Genomic DNA, 15,970 nt, shown 5'->3' with positions numbered 1-15,970 from the left:
GGTGAAGGGAGTATCTGCCATCAAACAAGAGGACAGCCGCATGTAGCTATGATGATGTTTGCTAGTTCACCTTACATGCATTAATGTAATAACGTGGTTAGCCTACTCAACGTAAATTACACACGAACAACATGAAGCTACTCATGCAGAGAAGAACGGCTGCTGCTGCCATCATCATCCTCATCATTTCTGCTACACTGGCCAGGACTCTATTCTTCGGGTTTTTGGGGGATGTTGCTCCGGGCCCGATAACTGGCAACCCACCCGACGTGCACGGTGTGAGGTCTCGCAGCAAGCTATCAGATACGGCGCATTTCTGGGCTTTTAAAAAAACCGCTATGCGTCGCCAGGTGTTTCATCGGATTTGAGGTGTTACCTCCTTTGACAGTATCACAGTATCAGCTTAAAGCACTTGTTGCAGGCTGCTGAGTTTGCATATTTTGCTGTGAAGTACAGCCAGACTTTTAACCGCTTCGCCTTGGACATTTTTAATCTGTAGCTCTGCTCTAACAGAACGTACGTACCTGGCCCCGCGTACTATCCTCGGAAACGTAAAGTGATTGGCTAGACTTGTATCACAGCCCAGGAAAAAAAAGCACCGAAATAAAGCACCGAAATGTGCGCTGCTTTTCGGTCTGGTTACTACCGTTTATGTCAGAACCGGTGCCATGACACCGGTACCCATCCCTATTTTCTGCCATTCGTCAGGTTGAGTTATATACACATGCTTTAGATATAAGTAGCAAGCACAAGCAGAGCATTGCACATCTGTGCAACCACTTCCAGATGCTTCTTGTTGTAAATGTGCACTTTAAATGTGTGGAAATCCCTGTGGACTAAGGTTTGCCATAGGATACCCCACCCCCACTACAGCACAGCTTTGGGGCCTCACAGTCACTGCCAGTTAAGATTCCCTCTGTGTTCTTTTCTCACCAAGTCCATCAGCCTATCAGGTTTGTGGTCTGTCTGATCTATTGTCCATCATCCCGGTGCTTGTTTATACACTGTACAAGATCTACACATGAGACCTTATGCACACCATTCATCAGCACAGGAAGGGGAAAAGGAACATGGACCAATGTTTGAAGTGGAACCAGAGCAGTGTTACAAGCTTCAAATACACAGCTGGGTATGTAACTCTTCATCATTACAGCAGCCATTTAAGAGCCCTGCCAAGGCATCTGGCATCCGTTTGGACCTGGAATTGGATTTGTTTGTGTAGCAAATCCAACAGGCACCAGTCTGAGAAATCCCGGGCCAAAGCACACTGTACAGGTAAGACTAAAACATCCCTACATTTGAAATAAAAGCATACAATTTATATATTAATCATTCTTTTTGTTGTTGTCTGTTATTTATTTCAAATATAGGTGTATAAACACACACGTACTTCACAAAACTTAAAAACATGTCTTATAGCATTCATGGATACAGTATTTGTGGCTCATAGTGGCAAGCTGGGGTGATTGCACAAAAAACCTTAGAGCTGGCACTTCCAACCTTATAAAAGTACATAAAGAACATTTTATATTCAAAATAACTTATTAACCACTTTCAAAATGGCTGTCTCGTCCATCTTTGATTATTATTTGCTAAACAAATTTTTTTTTTCTAACAAAAAATTAGAAAAAAAGTGGAAAAGGGACACAAGATAGAGGCAACGTTTCTTAATATTTGATTGATTGTATAGTAGTGGTATGACACATCAAGTCCAGCAGAAATAAAAGCTACAGGCATCAATGGTGTCTGCTACTGCAGTCCATTTCACATAGGTGATCAAACAAATCATTAATCTAATCCACAATTACATGTTTACATTTCAGAAACTTTCCAGTCTGGACATGAGCCTAAAAGCTGAAGATTCGATGTGTCCTCACCTTAGCTCAGTTTCATGCTAAACGTAATGAAATCAGTGATATCACATGACAGTTAGTGAAGTCTGCCAACATGAATGAGCACTAATCTAATTAGTGTGTTGTCAGCTGGTAAACCTGTCTAGCACTTTAAGAACAAAATGTTTGTTCTAGCAGAGACACAGATCTGTTTGTACGGCAGTTATGAAACATTACTGGATGTTCTTGTTTCCCATGTTGGTTAACTGGCTCTACAGTTAACCAACATGGGCCAGAGCCAAAGAAAAACCACCACAAAATCAGCAATGTAATAAAAAATTATAACAACATTGTTAATTCGGGTAATATTTACTCAAGCATTTTAAAAATGTGTTTATCAAACAGGCAGCAAGATCCATAGATGTCTGTTGAACGAGGTGACACGGACTCCACGATTTGGTCGACTGCCAGGAAAAAACCTGTATTTTAGCTTTTGAGACATGCTGTCAACAGGATGGCATTATATAGGAAAATAAGTTAACCGACAGTCAGAAATTCAGTATTCTTCTACTGTAGGTCCAATAAAATGACATGAATCCACCAACACTTAGAAACATTCCTGCCTGAACATTCTTCTCGTTACAATTATTCTAGACAAATTTGGTTTTCTACTTTCACAAATCAAAAAATACACTCTGATGTTAAAGCTCCATTAATCGGTGTAGTTTTAATTAAAATTAAAGAACTCACTGGAAGTGAAATAGCTGCTTTGAATTCTGAAACCGTGCCCAGATTCTGGTGCAGTTTTTGGCACTTTTCAGGCACTTTTAGGTTATCACTGCATTCGCTCTGTATAACTGAAATCTAGGTGCTGTCACTGATCCATTCTGGAACAGATAACATGCATACTGTATAATAATAACAACCCTAATTTGCAAGTAATGAGTAAAGAAAGTAGAATATGTATCAACCCAAATGCAGAGAGACTTTTATCTGACATTATTTTGTCAGTGTGCTGGAAAAAAACACTGGAGGCTTACAGCTATTGAAACCTGCATTGCTAACACAGGTAACAATGTTACCCATGTTGCATTTGGTAAAGCTTTTTTTGCTTTACCGTTAATAATGATAGCTTGAAAATATGCTTCTTTCTCTCTTACAGGAGAAAAGTGTCATGGTTGTGTCTCAGGTGCCTAGGGATGGGCTGCATCCCTCAGTCCAGTGGAGCAGGTGGAAAGTGAGTGGTTGATGCAGAGAAAAGAGGTTGAAAGTTACAGGCCAGAAGTCTAGCTTTTCCTTTCTTTTTTAAAACACAAATACAAAGGGCCGATTGCAAAACTTACCAAAACATTAAAATTTGACACAGTTCCAGGACAGAAGGCATCCTGAAGAGTCAGGATTGCATATAACCCAGGTTATTACCTGATCTAACCAGGTTGAAGCCCCTGGATTTGACGCTATCACACAGGTTTGTGGTCTGCAGGTTTGCAGTCTTTGTTCCTAAGTCCACTATCACACAGTGCCACGACTGTGGTAGTTGTAATGGTTGCTGTTCTCAGAGTCTGCAATCTGCACGCTGGGTTTCCTTTCTGGTTCCTCACCATCGCGAGTGCCCGGCCTCTTGGAACGTTTAGGACACTTCTCGAAGAAATCCGACACAAAGTGCACCTGCAGAGGAGAGGAAAGGAGAGATTAAGAGGGGACAAAAAAAGGAAGCCAGACAAGATTGCAGGTCACTTAGAAAATTATTTGTGCTACAGAGATTGGAGTATAAACAAGTAAGGGACACTGAGGAGGTCGGGCAGAGCTGGAAACTGTGATTACACGTGTCTGGAGAGGACTGTGAACAGCCGTTAAATGACACACTAACGCAGACTCTCACACACATCAGAGAGGAACACACAGAGAGCAGGCACAACCCCTGCAGACCATAAAATCCTATGCCCAGGAGGGTCTCTAATTGCGCGCAGCACTGTGAAGGCCAAAGGTGCAGGCTCACATCCCAATTAATCATGCATGGACACACACAGACACACAAACACACGCTCTACCACTCCAGAATTTCCACGAGGCAGAGCTGACAGTGGTTCAATCATAACAGGGAAGTGGCCAAACAATAAAGAAGCCCAGCTGGATGAAGCAGGTGAATGGACTTGTTACCTGCCAGCTGTGAGTATGTGGGTTTGTATCAAGACACACCATGCTGCTGTCACACTTCACTCTACTCATGCTTCCTCTCTACATGGCTTTTAACTTTGGGAATAAAATATATGTTTTGAGCTATTCTGCTAACGTTTCCACTAAATGTCATTTTTATGATTTAGACGGTCACACCCGTGTTTGCCTTTCCAGCACTTGGAAACCACAGGACTAAGATGCAAAGTTAATATGTCATCAGGTAGGAAGCTGGTGGTGCAAAAAATGTAATGAAAAAAAGTCTCCATGTAATCATAAATTCTCAAGAGGAGAAGTAAAAAGAAAAACTGGCAAAAGTTCCCAGGCGTAAGCTTTTAAAAGTAATGGCTGTGTTACTATAAAATCACTAATTTTTGTAGCATTTATCTTGTAGGACGTTGCCGTGGAGACTCACATTTAGCAAAGCAACAAGCGCTCCCTGCAGCAGCCCCACCAGCACATCGCTCCAATGGTGCTTGTAATCAGAGACTCGGGTGTAACCCACATAAACCGCGAAGGCCACCAGGAAGAACTGGATGGTGGGCCGGAGAAGTCTGGCCCACTTTGCCACAAATCTCGCCTGCACGTAAAGCTGGAGGTGGAAACAGAGAGGAAAAAGAGAGCAATGATGCTATTAGCACTGCTGGAACCTAAAAAGGTTATCACACCAATACATAACAGCATAGTCACCAGTTATATTATGGCAACACTGCATCATACATCATAACTGCAATGTGATATGCTAACAAAACAGTAAAGTAGGGAAATTTCTGCCATTTCTAAATGTGCTTAAACTGCAGCACTATCAAGATACTGGTTGGATCCTTTAAAAAAAAGCCTATGACTTTGGTGCTTGAGTTTGCAGTGAAAACAGTAGCTGGCACCTCTCAAATTAGATTTAACTTTAAAAAGGTGCTGAGTACAAATCTAATTTATGTTCTCCACAGACTCGAACCCCATTTATGCTGGAAAGCACTGATGCCAACAAAATATGAATCTGGCAATAGTTAAAAACTCTGCTCGGCTGCTGTTAAAGGTGTAAAAATTGGCATCGCACCACCGTCCGCCTGCCATACAGCTACGCTGCATTCAGCACTATAGCATACTCTTTCAAGGCAGCCCAGAGGACAAGGGCTGGATGTCACAGCTGAGCTCTATGTTTGTTTGCAGCATATGCCTGCAAAACAGAGAGTGCCAAAGACAGGAATGGACACTAGCTGGACGCTCTTTTCTTGGAACTGAAAAAAATAAAAGCTGCTTTGCTTGGAGCTTGCTGTCTAGCTGCGGTGCCTTTTAAAACAAAGAGATGGGGCCAAGTGGAATGAGCTGAATAGGCCTGGAAGACAGGTCAGAGCTCGTGCTTTGCCTTCATCATTGCTGGGAAAAGGGTTGCAGACTATTCCAGATCATTTGTCTCACTACATTCTTCCCCTGGACTCCACTTTTCCCTTTTATGTCTCTGAGTACAGATCTAAATGCATGAGAATGCTCTTAAAGGAGCCCAGAGGTTTAGGAGTTTTTTTATTTAATTTTTTTTAACTGTACAGAGAGATGGGTTTTATTTCTTGAAGCTCACGTTCTGTACTTACCGCTAGGAAAAGCATGCAGTACATGCTAAAAGAGGAGTGACCAGAATAGAAGGACAATCTAGAGAAAAAACACAATTCAGATGTAACTGCTTTACACAGGATATTTGTACAGTAGCATTTTGCAGCATCAATATCATGTAAAATGTGTTAGACTTCCTTTTCACAGACAATGTCTGTTTTTTTTTTGATTTACAGTATGTTACAATCTGTGTAATTTGTGTGAGGTTCTTGTTTCCTCTATAAAGAAACTGATGGAAGTTCTTTCCCTCCTACCTAGACTCTGTGACATCCTCAGGAGTCCCAGTGCAGTTGATCACCAGCATGTATCCTGTGCAGACTTTCGGTGCACATACTGCCATGAAGTTTGGCCTTGGACGCCCAATAGTGTACTTTGCAAGGTCAGTAAGTGACTGGCTGACAGCTCCTCCAAACAGAAAGGTGCCTACTACCTTGTAGAGTGCAGCTATATACTGATTGAACTGTGTGTTAGACTGAATCCTCTGTCTGTAGACCAGATAAGCCTCTCCAGATGAGATCTGAGGAGAGAGAATAAAAAAAATCAAAGATTATTTCTTGGGTTTTTTCCCCCACATTTTTCCTCCATTACATAAAAAGTCTTCTCCTACTTCTATATCAACTTATTGTCAAGTTCTGGCAAAATGCATCCATAGAATCGTGTCAAATGAGTAAAGTCAGCTAGAACAATGTCATGAAACGTCCTGTTACACTTACAATGACGAGAGTGCAGCAGATGGTGATAGCTGCCAGCATACCGGGGGTGATGGTGTCTAGTTTTAGGGGATACTTGATGCTGTCATCATTGCAGTAAATGCCTCTTTGGTATGGCTTGGAGACAATGGTCATAATGATGAAAGGCAGTGCCGCTGGAGGGAAAACAAACCAGATGAACAGTCTTATTATGTTAGACTAATTGCATATCTGGATAAATTTTGCTCTTGCTGGGATGAGATGGATGCATAGGTGTTCGACTGTGATGTAACAGAAGTTCCTGGGTTTCGGCCGTGATTGGGCGGCACATAAGAGGATCCCAGATCCAAGTTAATGTACTTTAAAATCAAAGACTAATGAGGTAGAAAAACACATTTGGCTATTTTTCTGTATTTTTCAGACATTACCTCATGTCCTAACTTGGGGGATGAAATTTTTTTCTAAGGATAAATGCTAAGTTCACAAGGATGAAAACAACCCACAAGGAGAAACACATTTTGTGCTTTAAATGTAGGCAAAAATACACAGTGGGAAATAGATTTTATATTCATGAGCATATGCAAAAAGAAAAAAAAAAGATCAGACATCAGACATATACCCATGTGTACAATATAAACAGTTAAAAAACTGTACACAAATTCCTGCAGGCATGTGGTTGTGTGCAAAATAAGCCCAAATATAGCTGCTTACAGCTCCCCCGAGAATGCATGATGTCCTCGAGAGGTTCAGAAAACTCAATTCCTAAACCACACGCTCACCATCTTCCTCTCTGTCTAACAGACACTCACTAACAAGCACATTTCAGAATGTGAAGAACTAATAAACAGTTTCTGAATACATTTTGCAAATTGCTTCTTTGCTATGTGAATCAAAAACCTGTTAAATTTGCAGAAGCTCAAATGAGACTTGAAGATATGAGACTGCTGAAAAACAGCTGATACTTATTTCTACATCTTAGCAATGTGACCCAATTAAAACGAGCTTCTAGCTGTCTTTGGCGATCCCCTTTCAAGGCTACAATGCAGAGTGGTGAAGAATGACTCTAGGGAGATTTAGACAATATGTGAGACAAAGGCCTTATATGCACAGGTATAGGTATCTTTTGTCCCTCACATGGCACTGCAAACTTGTAGTTTTATAGGGTTACGGGTATTTCTGACATTCATTAGAGAAGTCAAAGACTAAACAATCAACTGACAAATGGCTGGAAATGATCAGGTGTTCCAGCCCTAGTAAGGAATGTGTTCTCCACCCTAATACTGCTATCCATAGAAGGCGGACAGTCTTGGGCCCACTGTGAAAATACCAAGTGCCTGCATGCGAAATGCAACAAAAACAGCAATGCAAAAGCATCGCAAGAACTTGAAAAGTTCACTCACCAATAGCATTGAATTTCTGCATAAATGAACTGTGCACCCCTCCCATTTAAAAGCAAAAAAAGTCTGCCCTTGACATATTTCTAGGAAGACTTCCAGTGAACCTGACTGATGAGAGACCATTAAGACTGAAACTAAAGGAAAATATACAAGAGGAAGGCGGATTGGGATTCAGCTGAGATAAATGCTCTGTTGATTCCATGTTTAATTCCACCTCGTGACAGATATCGGAGAACAGCCTACTGCAAATGTATGAACACTGTCACAAAGAAAAGCACTACTTAGTTTGTAAGTGGACCCGAAAACTGTCACTTCAGTACATTTAACAACTCAAATTCTTAGAAATACCCCTCGCTATTGTTCAGTATTCTCGGCAACAGGCCATGTATGATGACAGAAGAAGAATAACATGCACTTGATCTTATCTCTCTATGTCGAAGGTGACACGGGATGAGATGGGATATAGAGACATATCGCCTGCACACCTGTGGACAAAGGGTTTTATGGGCTCAGTGAGCAAAGGCAGCAGCAAAATACAGGCTTTGTGCTGAGAGCAGAATAAACAATAGTGCTCAATTGGATGAACACATGATTGTGCATTGACCCCTGCTGACCTGGCCTTGATGGAGCTGGATTTAGACTAGACAAACATTGAAGGAAAAAAAGTAGAGACGTTACCTTTAACAAAGACAGTGTTCAGTCACAAAGTAAATTTATTTAAAAGCCTTTTGCCAGACTAGTCTTTCTAATCAAAGTACCCTGGGGAGGACGTGGGAAGCTTTCCCACTATGCGTAAAAACAATCAGAAACATTTTCCAAAACATGCAACTATTGTTACATGCAGCAGCCATAAATGTTTAAGTAATTTTAGTGCCTACAGGCAGTTTAAGTACATTTATTATTTTATTTCTAAGACCAGTAACATTACAAGCAGCAGCTGGTTGTCACCTTTCACTGTGTGGCAGATTCCCACCAATCACTGCATGAGCACAGGACTCCAGTGTGCAGGATGTGGTAAACCAGGATTTTAAAGTCCTATTCCACACATTTTCCTGTTACAGCCACCAAATCCTGTCTGTGATAACTGTAGTGTAATACAGTCTCTTATATTTAACTAACATCCTGTCTGAAGCACCACAGGGGAGCTCGCTGATGCAGATTTACTGATGTGGCTTTTGGGTGGCAGCTTATCCATCTGTATCCTGCATCCTGCTACCAGCTGGAAAAAATGGAGCAAACTTAAAAAAAAACCCCAACAACTACTACTTTTTATTTCTCTGTGGAGTCGGGAAAAAATAGTTGCACTAAAATCAGAGTCAGGTTTAAATGAAACCTACCTCCATGAATACATAGCACCAAGTTTGAAGGTTTTTATAAGGTTGGCCTAGACAAACTCTAGAGAGAAGTTTATTTACCTAACACAGAATGGTAAATGTCAAGCAGCAGTACAACATAATTATTTCTATGCTGGAGTCGCATGATAGAACCAGGCCATTAATCACAGCAAAGCAGGAGAAGAATTAAGGGGGAAAAAACCTTTAAAATGATGTGCCAGCTAATGAAATATCGCACAAATTCACACATGGCTAAACAGCTTTTGCACGTCCATCATCACCATTATTCTACTGCCTGCAAAAATGTATTCATCTCATCAGCTCAATATCTTTATGTTTTTTAATGCTTACTAAATCCTCTTAACAGGACAGGGTTTATGGACTGAATGAAGTCAGCCTGCAGGTCTTTAAAAAGCCCCTCTGACTTGTAAAAAAAGTATTAATTTTTCATGTCTGTTTTCATCCATGAAGCACTAATTCAGCTGACACCTGCCTTTAACTTTTAAGTCATGAATCAGAAGCTCAGATGAAAAGGGGGGGAAATGGCAGAAATAAAATGATGTAAGGAGTCTGGACTGCTCTCATGGGCAAAATAAATGGTACGCCCTGAGGTGCGTATGCGAGTGTGTCTCATGAGCAGTCCCCCTGCGTATAATATCTGCAAGAAACAAACCAGCCAGTCTCTGGAAAAGCAGACATACTCCAACACAGTTTTCAGACAAAATTAGACCCATCGGCACACAAAATAGGCCTCCAGCATACCACGAGACAATCCCACAACCCAAACTGACATTGCTCCAGAGCTGCCTCCACTTAAAGACCGAGCAGTGTCTCTGACTCTACTGGAGATTTTTCTGTTGAGAAAATCTGAAAGAACACAGAATACATGGAAGTAACAATAAAAAGAGTAGACTTATTTCTTTAGCGTGCGAAAAGCCTTGTTTTTGGATGTTTCCTCCAAAGATTGAGGGAGGAAAATGTGGCCAGGAAACGCTCCTGCCTGAGCCTCTAATGTGCAGTCCTTCTGCCTCCGTTTAAAGAAGGTTCACTTTAGAGTCTTTGGTTCCACTTTGCAGTAATACCTTGGTGACTCCCACTGCTACAATGGATACTAGAGCAAAATGAAGCTATATGAGAGTAACTGAGAATGACTGTCTGAGGAATCCAGCTCAGTCAGAAGGAGATTTCTGCATTAATTGATACATGAACAACAGCAGCTTGTTCATTCTTTCCACCGCTGCTGAATCACATCCTCTCCCCCTGTTTCTCTGTCATGCTTAAAGCCATTCATTCTTCTCTTTCTGTCACTCACTCGATCACAGTGTCCTCCCACACACTTCTCCCTCTGTTGTAAATATAGAGGCCTCACTGGGTAATGCTTTATTTAGCTGGTAGATGTGCAATTATGCAGGACCATTTGGACCACAATCGCACTCTGGTGCTGACATTCAAGGCCCGTCACATCCTCTGCTAGCTTAGGTCTTTTTCTTCCATTTCCCTTCCCTCCTTTTCATGTCTACATGTATTTGCTGTACAGGGTCCATTTTTCTGCTCTGGAGACCTTAGTCCCTTCAGTCAAACTGCCATGATTATCTGGAAGTCATAGTTTGAGAATAACTGACACCTACTCACCGTGGTTTCTCTGACATAACTTGCTGCACCTGCATAACCACACAGATGGACAATTATGTTCCCTAATTTGAAAAACATACAGTCTGGGTTTTTATTATGCATACCTAAAGAGTGCATAGCCTGTGTGTGGCGTGAGATGGGTGTTCCCATGCCCTTAGGATGCCCTCCCTTCGGGGTCGTAGCTGGAACATTTGCTCTTCCATCTAATTTCTTCCACTCTGGTTTCCTGCCTTTGCAGCATGAAGGTCACCTTCTTCTTATTGTATTTCTAGCCTTCTTTTCTTCCTGTTGACTGTTTTACTTTCATCTTACATTTCACCGCTTCTTAGAAATCTGTGTCACTCTTTAGTCATTTACTCAATTCCTGACTGCTTCCAGTTCCAGCCTGCGTGGATGAGGACAGAGGGAGGCTCTCCCCCCCTTTCTTTTAGCTGGAGTGTTTCCACTTTTTATTCCTTTGAATAAAAATTTCTCTCCTTCGTTTGTTCCCTCCAATTCAAACATGTTTTTATGTCAAAGCAGGTCATGCTCAAGAAGATGTGTTGCAGTTAAAAAACCAGCTAAAGCTCTCTCTCCTTCTAACTGTTGCCCCTCCAAGCTGGACTGACTAATGTGGAAGGTATGTGCTGAGCCTACAACCTCTGCCGGCGTAGGCCTCTGGAATTCTAATTCACATGAGGAACGCCCAACTTCACCAGTCACACCAAATCCTGCTGCTGCTGTGGTCCATTCTTTATTTTTAATCCCACTGTTTCACTCCGTCCATCATTTACGCGTGCTTAGCTTCAAGCAGAGCAGAAGGAGACATGGCGGCAGGCGAGGCTGTGCGAGTGGTGGGAGAGCAGCTAAATCTGGGTGAGCAATCAAAGAGTCTGGGTTTGGAGGGGATCAAAGAAGTAGGCCACACAGGTTTCAACCTAAACCAGAAAGGCCTGCGGGAGGAGTTAAAAGGCAGTCTGATGTGTGCAGCTACAATGAATAATCCTGACCTTACTAAATAAACTGCTGCCTTGCTGTGTCGTACTTTATCCTGTATATATTTGATGTTGCCTTTATACGTTCCCAGCTTGTTTGGATTAGTCCTTAAAATCTAGTTTGGATCGACATTAACAAGAAACATGTCTTTTAGACTGCGTTTGGCTTATTTACAGCTCGTATCTTTTTCTAGTGATCAAACAGCACTGTTTACATTTTTGATACTCGAGGTTTTATATGATGTCAGTGACAGCTCTGGCAGTGAGCACAGCAGCCCCAAACACCTGCTGTTCATCATTCAGAAAAAAAGGTTACCTAAGGAGAGAAGTGCTTATAGAGCTTATTCCAGAGTGCACGAATTGGGGGGTTACACCAAAACAAAGATTATTTTGAACTGTGAATCATGCTAAGCTCTGGTAAAGTCCAAAATAATAACGTAGATCTGCAAAGAGCAGTGGGTATCCTGTAATAAACATCAATAAATATACAGAAAAATAGAATATTGGATGTCGACATGGCAGAGCTACATAAAAGAACATACAAATAAAAACTTAAAAAAACTGTAGAAACAAACAGTCAAAAATAATCAATGTATGCCTATAAAATACCTGAATTCCACGCTCAACCTCAATTTCAACGATTTAAAATAATTTGAATATCAGCAACCAAAATATAAAGAAACTAAGTTCTCTCAGTGGAACGTGTCTGTTTGTTTAAAAGGGCTTCAGTTTCCATGACATGGCTCTCCTAAGGAAAACCATTCCCATCAAGCATCTTCATAGCTTTGCTCTGAGAACTCAAGCCAATCAGTCTTACCAACAAAAACCACATGAGAGGCCCGGCTCCCAGAAGACTCCGCTGGATGGCTTCACCGACAAACTAACCAGGGTTGGCAAGCAACACAGCAAGGGGACAGAGTGCATTTAGAGTAAAAAATGCAATGAAATGTGTAGAAAGTCTGACAGTTTTCCTGCCGTGGGAATCTGTGAGCAAGCGCTATTGTATGTGTCACTGTGATTGTGATCATATAAAATACTGAGAACAACTTGATATGTGCAGGCCAGGCGCAAATCAAAAACTCTGCTGCCATTGTTCTTTAGCTGTGCAAAAGAAACCAACAAATGCAGAGTGATAAGTGATAAGTATACAATTCTCTGAAAACAAAATTATAAAATACTGTAAATCTTAGAGATTGGCTCCAGCCCCCGTGACCCTAATTAGAATAAGCAGAAGAGACGGATGGATGGACTCTAACACCATTTTAAGAAATGCAGGTATGTTTCTTTTACATAATATCAACTTTTACATACTGTACAATACATACATAACACGTTTTGTAAGTGGGTCAGCAATCAATGACACAGAACAGGTTTGGCACAATCTTACAGACAATAACGAGCGGACACATGGGAAAACAAGAATGCGTTGGCAGTGCCTCGCCCCAAGGCCATTTAGTCTATTGGCCTGGTGTATTATCGAGCGCATTACTCACGATTCAAAATGTCATTCATTTTTCCAACAGGAGCACCCATGAAATGAGGTGAGCTGTGACATACATGTTACACCTGCAGAGCTGTGGGCAGGGAGAGGTTAAAACCCGGTCTTTCCTTTCTCGAGCCAACACCCAATATCTATTTGTGCTGAGTGTAGACTTACACAGACGGGGTAGGGAGAGTGGGAGGAAGGGAGGAAGAATAGACGAAGAACCGAGGCCAGAAGCTCACAATAAACAAGAAATTCAAAACCAAGGTAGATCTTTGACGAGTACAACAACCTCAAATGTCCCTCACAAAAGAAAAAGCGACAGGAGGCTTAAACTAGACAAATAATACACAATACGACAGACCTCGAGTAGGAAGGCATCAGTAAACTACCACAAACCAGCTATTTTACACCACATTCATCCATTAAGGTGCTCAGTAACTGTGTTGTGGACTGTATTAAACAAAAAACCACAACAAAAAAGACAGAGGCACATCTATTCGTATGATACCACCAGTTATCAGTGTAGTTTGACCTGGGCAGGGCAGGGTGAAAGAGATAGAGAGCATGCCAAAGAAATCTTTCTTTCATGTTACCATTGATTTTGGCCTTTGGATTCCTGAACAAAGGATAGATGAAGGCAGTCTGCTGAATGTGAGACATATTTCTTCGGCTGAGCAAAAGTCCAGAGAGAAGAAAAAGGCAGATTTGAAAGGCTCACAAATTCAAGAAATGTAAACAGTCTGAAAATGCAGAAGAAACCCAACTCAACACTGTTTCCATACAGGCTAATGGTCAGCATAATTATAAGCTCTATCGTGTTGTTATTACACGCCTGGGGAAACCTCACATAAACTTGGGGTTGACTTGACGATTATTTGGGTGAATGACATGGGTGGCAGTAGGGAAAGCGAAGGCAAAAAGGGTGGATAATCCATCGAGATCTGACCAACCATCCGACCAACCCAGACATTAATCCCAGACTTGTGACAATCAAATGGTAAGACTGATCATGTTCAGCAGTCTGTGGATATTCCCACTGATGGAAAATACTCCTAAGCTCTTTGTAAAGCCCGGGATGGAGTGGGGGCCCTGGAAGTCTTTGTCCTGAACTCCTTCCTCTTTTGTACCTCACCGGTAGAACCGAGACAAAACAAGTGATAAACAAGGTGCCAAACACCAGCGAGTTGCAAAACAGATGGCTGTCGTGCTCATGTGGCATTAACACAGTGAACCAACCTCCCACCACACTGGTATATTCCACATGTGCATATTATCCTTGTGTCCGCATCTGAAAACAACTTCTTCTGGACATGTCAGCTCAGACTTTTTATGTTTGTTGTTTTTTTTGTTTGATAAAGTTGATCTAATCATTATCTTTATGATGAAAACATTTGTCAGATTATTAAACCCGGTGATTTATTTATTTTGGCATCTGTATTTATATGTTTTTAACAAACCCCCTTTGAATCTCAGCTAATTATTAAAAGATTCACACGTCTGTCAAAAGTCTGTACAGTATGTACATGGTTATTTTCATCATGCAAATCTGAATACGGTGACATTAATATTATCTTTATAATGCATTGAGTTATTGATACAGCTGCACTGATTAAGTAATTTCATACAGTTCGTGTAAATCTCCAGTAATGGATTCATTGTTTCTTCCCTAATCGTGGTCCATACCTTGAAGATGAATGTCAAAAGACTCTCATCAGTGTGGAAAGCTGTTACTACAATGTTTGTTAGTATGGTGCATTTTCTGACACTATCCAGAGGAGGGAGGAGACGAATCCGATACATATTAGTTCATTGGTTACAGCAGAAAATACTGTTTCTGCCTGAAGTTAAACGCGGAACATCCGTTTCCGAGCGCAGCAGAAAGTCAAATGTACCAAAATGCACCAAACGTAGGAAGTTGGGAGCAGTCTTTTTAGGATTCCTGGCAGACAAAATATGTGGAATAAGCGGGGCGCACACATTTCCATAAACAAATATTCAGCTTCCTGGGGCACTGTAAAGTCCTGCAAAGTTTTGGTGAGTAGGTTGAAGCATGCAAGCTTGCGAGGAGGATGACACTGAGATTTCCTCTTATGTTCTGCCATGGTGAAATTGCACCAACATTTAAGGCCGGGACGTTATCCCAGCCCGGATCTCCATAAACAAAGTGAGTGACAGGCTGCTCATTTAGCGCCAGACCCGAGTGTGGCAGTCCAGCTGCTGGATCAGCAACAGAGATTAAAATCAGCAGCCAGCCAGAAAACCTTTTGTCTGATTAAAAAAAAATCGCGCTTGAGTTTAACGTGCAAATAAACAAACACCGCTGAGTTCCCATTACTACAAGAGACCCTAAGCTGCTGTTATCGGTGCAAAACACACACAAAAAATGCGAATTATGAGAAGAAACGGATGTAGCCACAAATATATTACCAGCGACGCCTGCCGACTTTTGCGCATTGTCCGTGTGCTAAATAAAAGGAACAGGTTGTTAACTTACCAGCTGTAACGCACAGCACATCCACCACCACGAACAGCTTCTTCTTCTTCTGATCCTTCATTTTCTTTCCGCTAATTTACTTTACAATCAGAAACTTTGAGAGATAATTTTTTTCTTGAATAAAGTAAACAAGTCCATCTGAGTTCGTTCACTCAGAAACGTACAAGTAACTCTAAAAACAAAGGGTAACCCGTACAACGAGTTCTTCCGGGATCCTGGTTCGTACCTGTGCTGCGATGACAGTGACAGCGGAGGTGTGTAAGTTTCTTATAGCGCCACTTTATCCAAACTCCTTTCGGAGCAGCACACCTCTGACGCTCTGCGTCCTTTTGCGCACATAACTGATTTG

The 15,970-nt window shown here is 41.5% G+C and overlaps 1 protein-coding gene across 1 annotated transcript; it reads right to left on the bottom strand.

Annotated features, from left to right (window-relative positions):
• Nucleotides 1-3,295: 3,295 nt before the first annotated feature.
• plpp2b (phospholipid phosphatase 2b) lies at nt 3,296-15,767 on the bottom strand. Its single transcript, XM_085347712.1, has 6 exons — nt 15,622-15,767; nt 6,329-6,480; nt 5,870-6,132; nt 5,597-5,654; nt 4,423-4,599; nt 3,296-3,500 (listed from the first exon to the last, which is right to left on the bottom strand). Exons 1-6 carry the CDS (start codon nt 15,680-15,682, stop codon nt 3,345-3,347), a joined length of 867 nt encoding a protein of 288 aa, XP_085203838.1. The 5' UTR covers nt 15,683-15,767; the 3' UTR covers nt 3,296-3,344.
• Nucleotides 15,768-15,970: the final 203 nt, after the last annotated feature.

The sequence above is a fragment of the Diplotaxodon limnothrissa genome, linkage group LG23, assembly GCF_057381915.1.
Source record: "Diplotaxodon limnothrissa isolate DT_005_m linkage group LG23, D_limnothrissa_male_GT1.1, whole genome shotgun sequence".
Taxonomy (NCBI): domain Eukaryota; kingdom Metazoa; phylum Chordata; class Actinopteri; order Cichliformes; family Cichlidae; genus Diplotaxodon; species Diplotaxodon limnothrissa.
The sequence above is the reverse complement of the archived record's forward strand: the minus strand, read 5'-3'. Positions and strand labels throughout refer to the sequence as shown.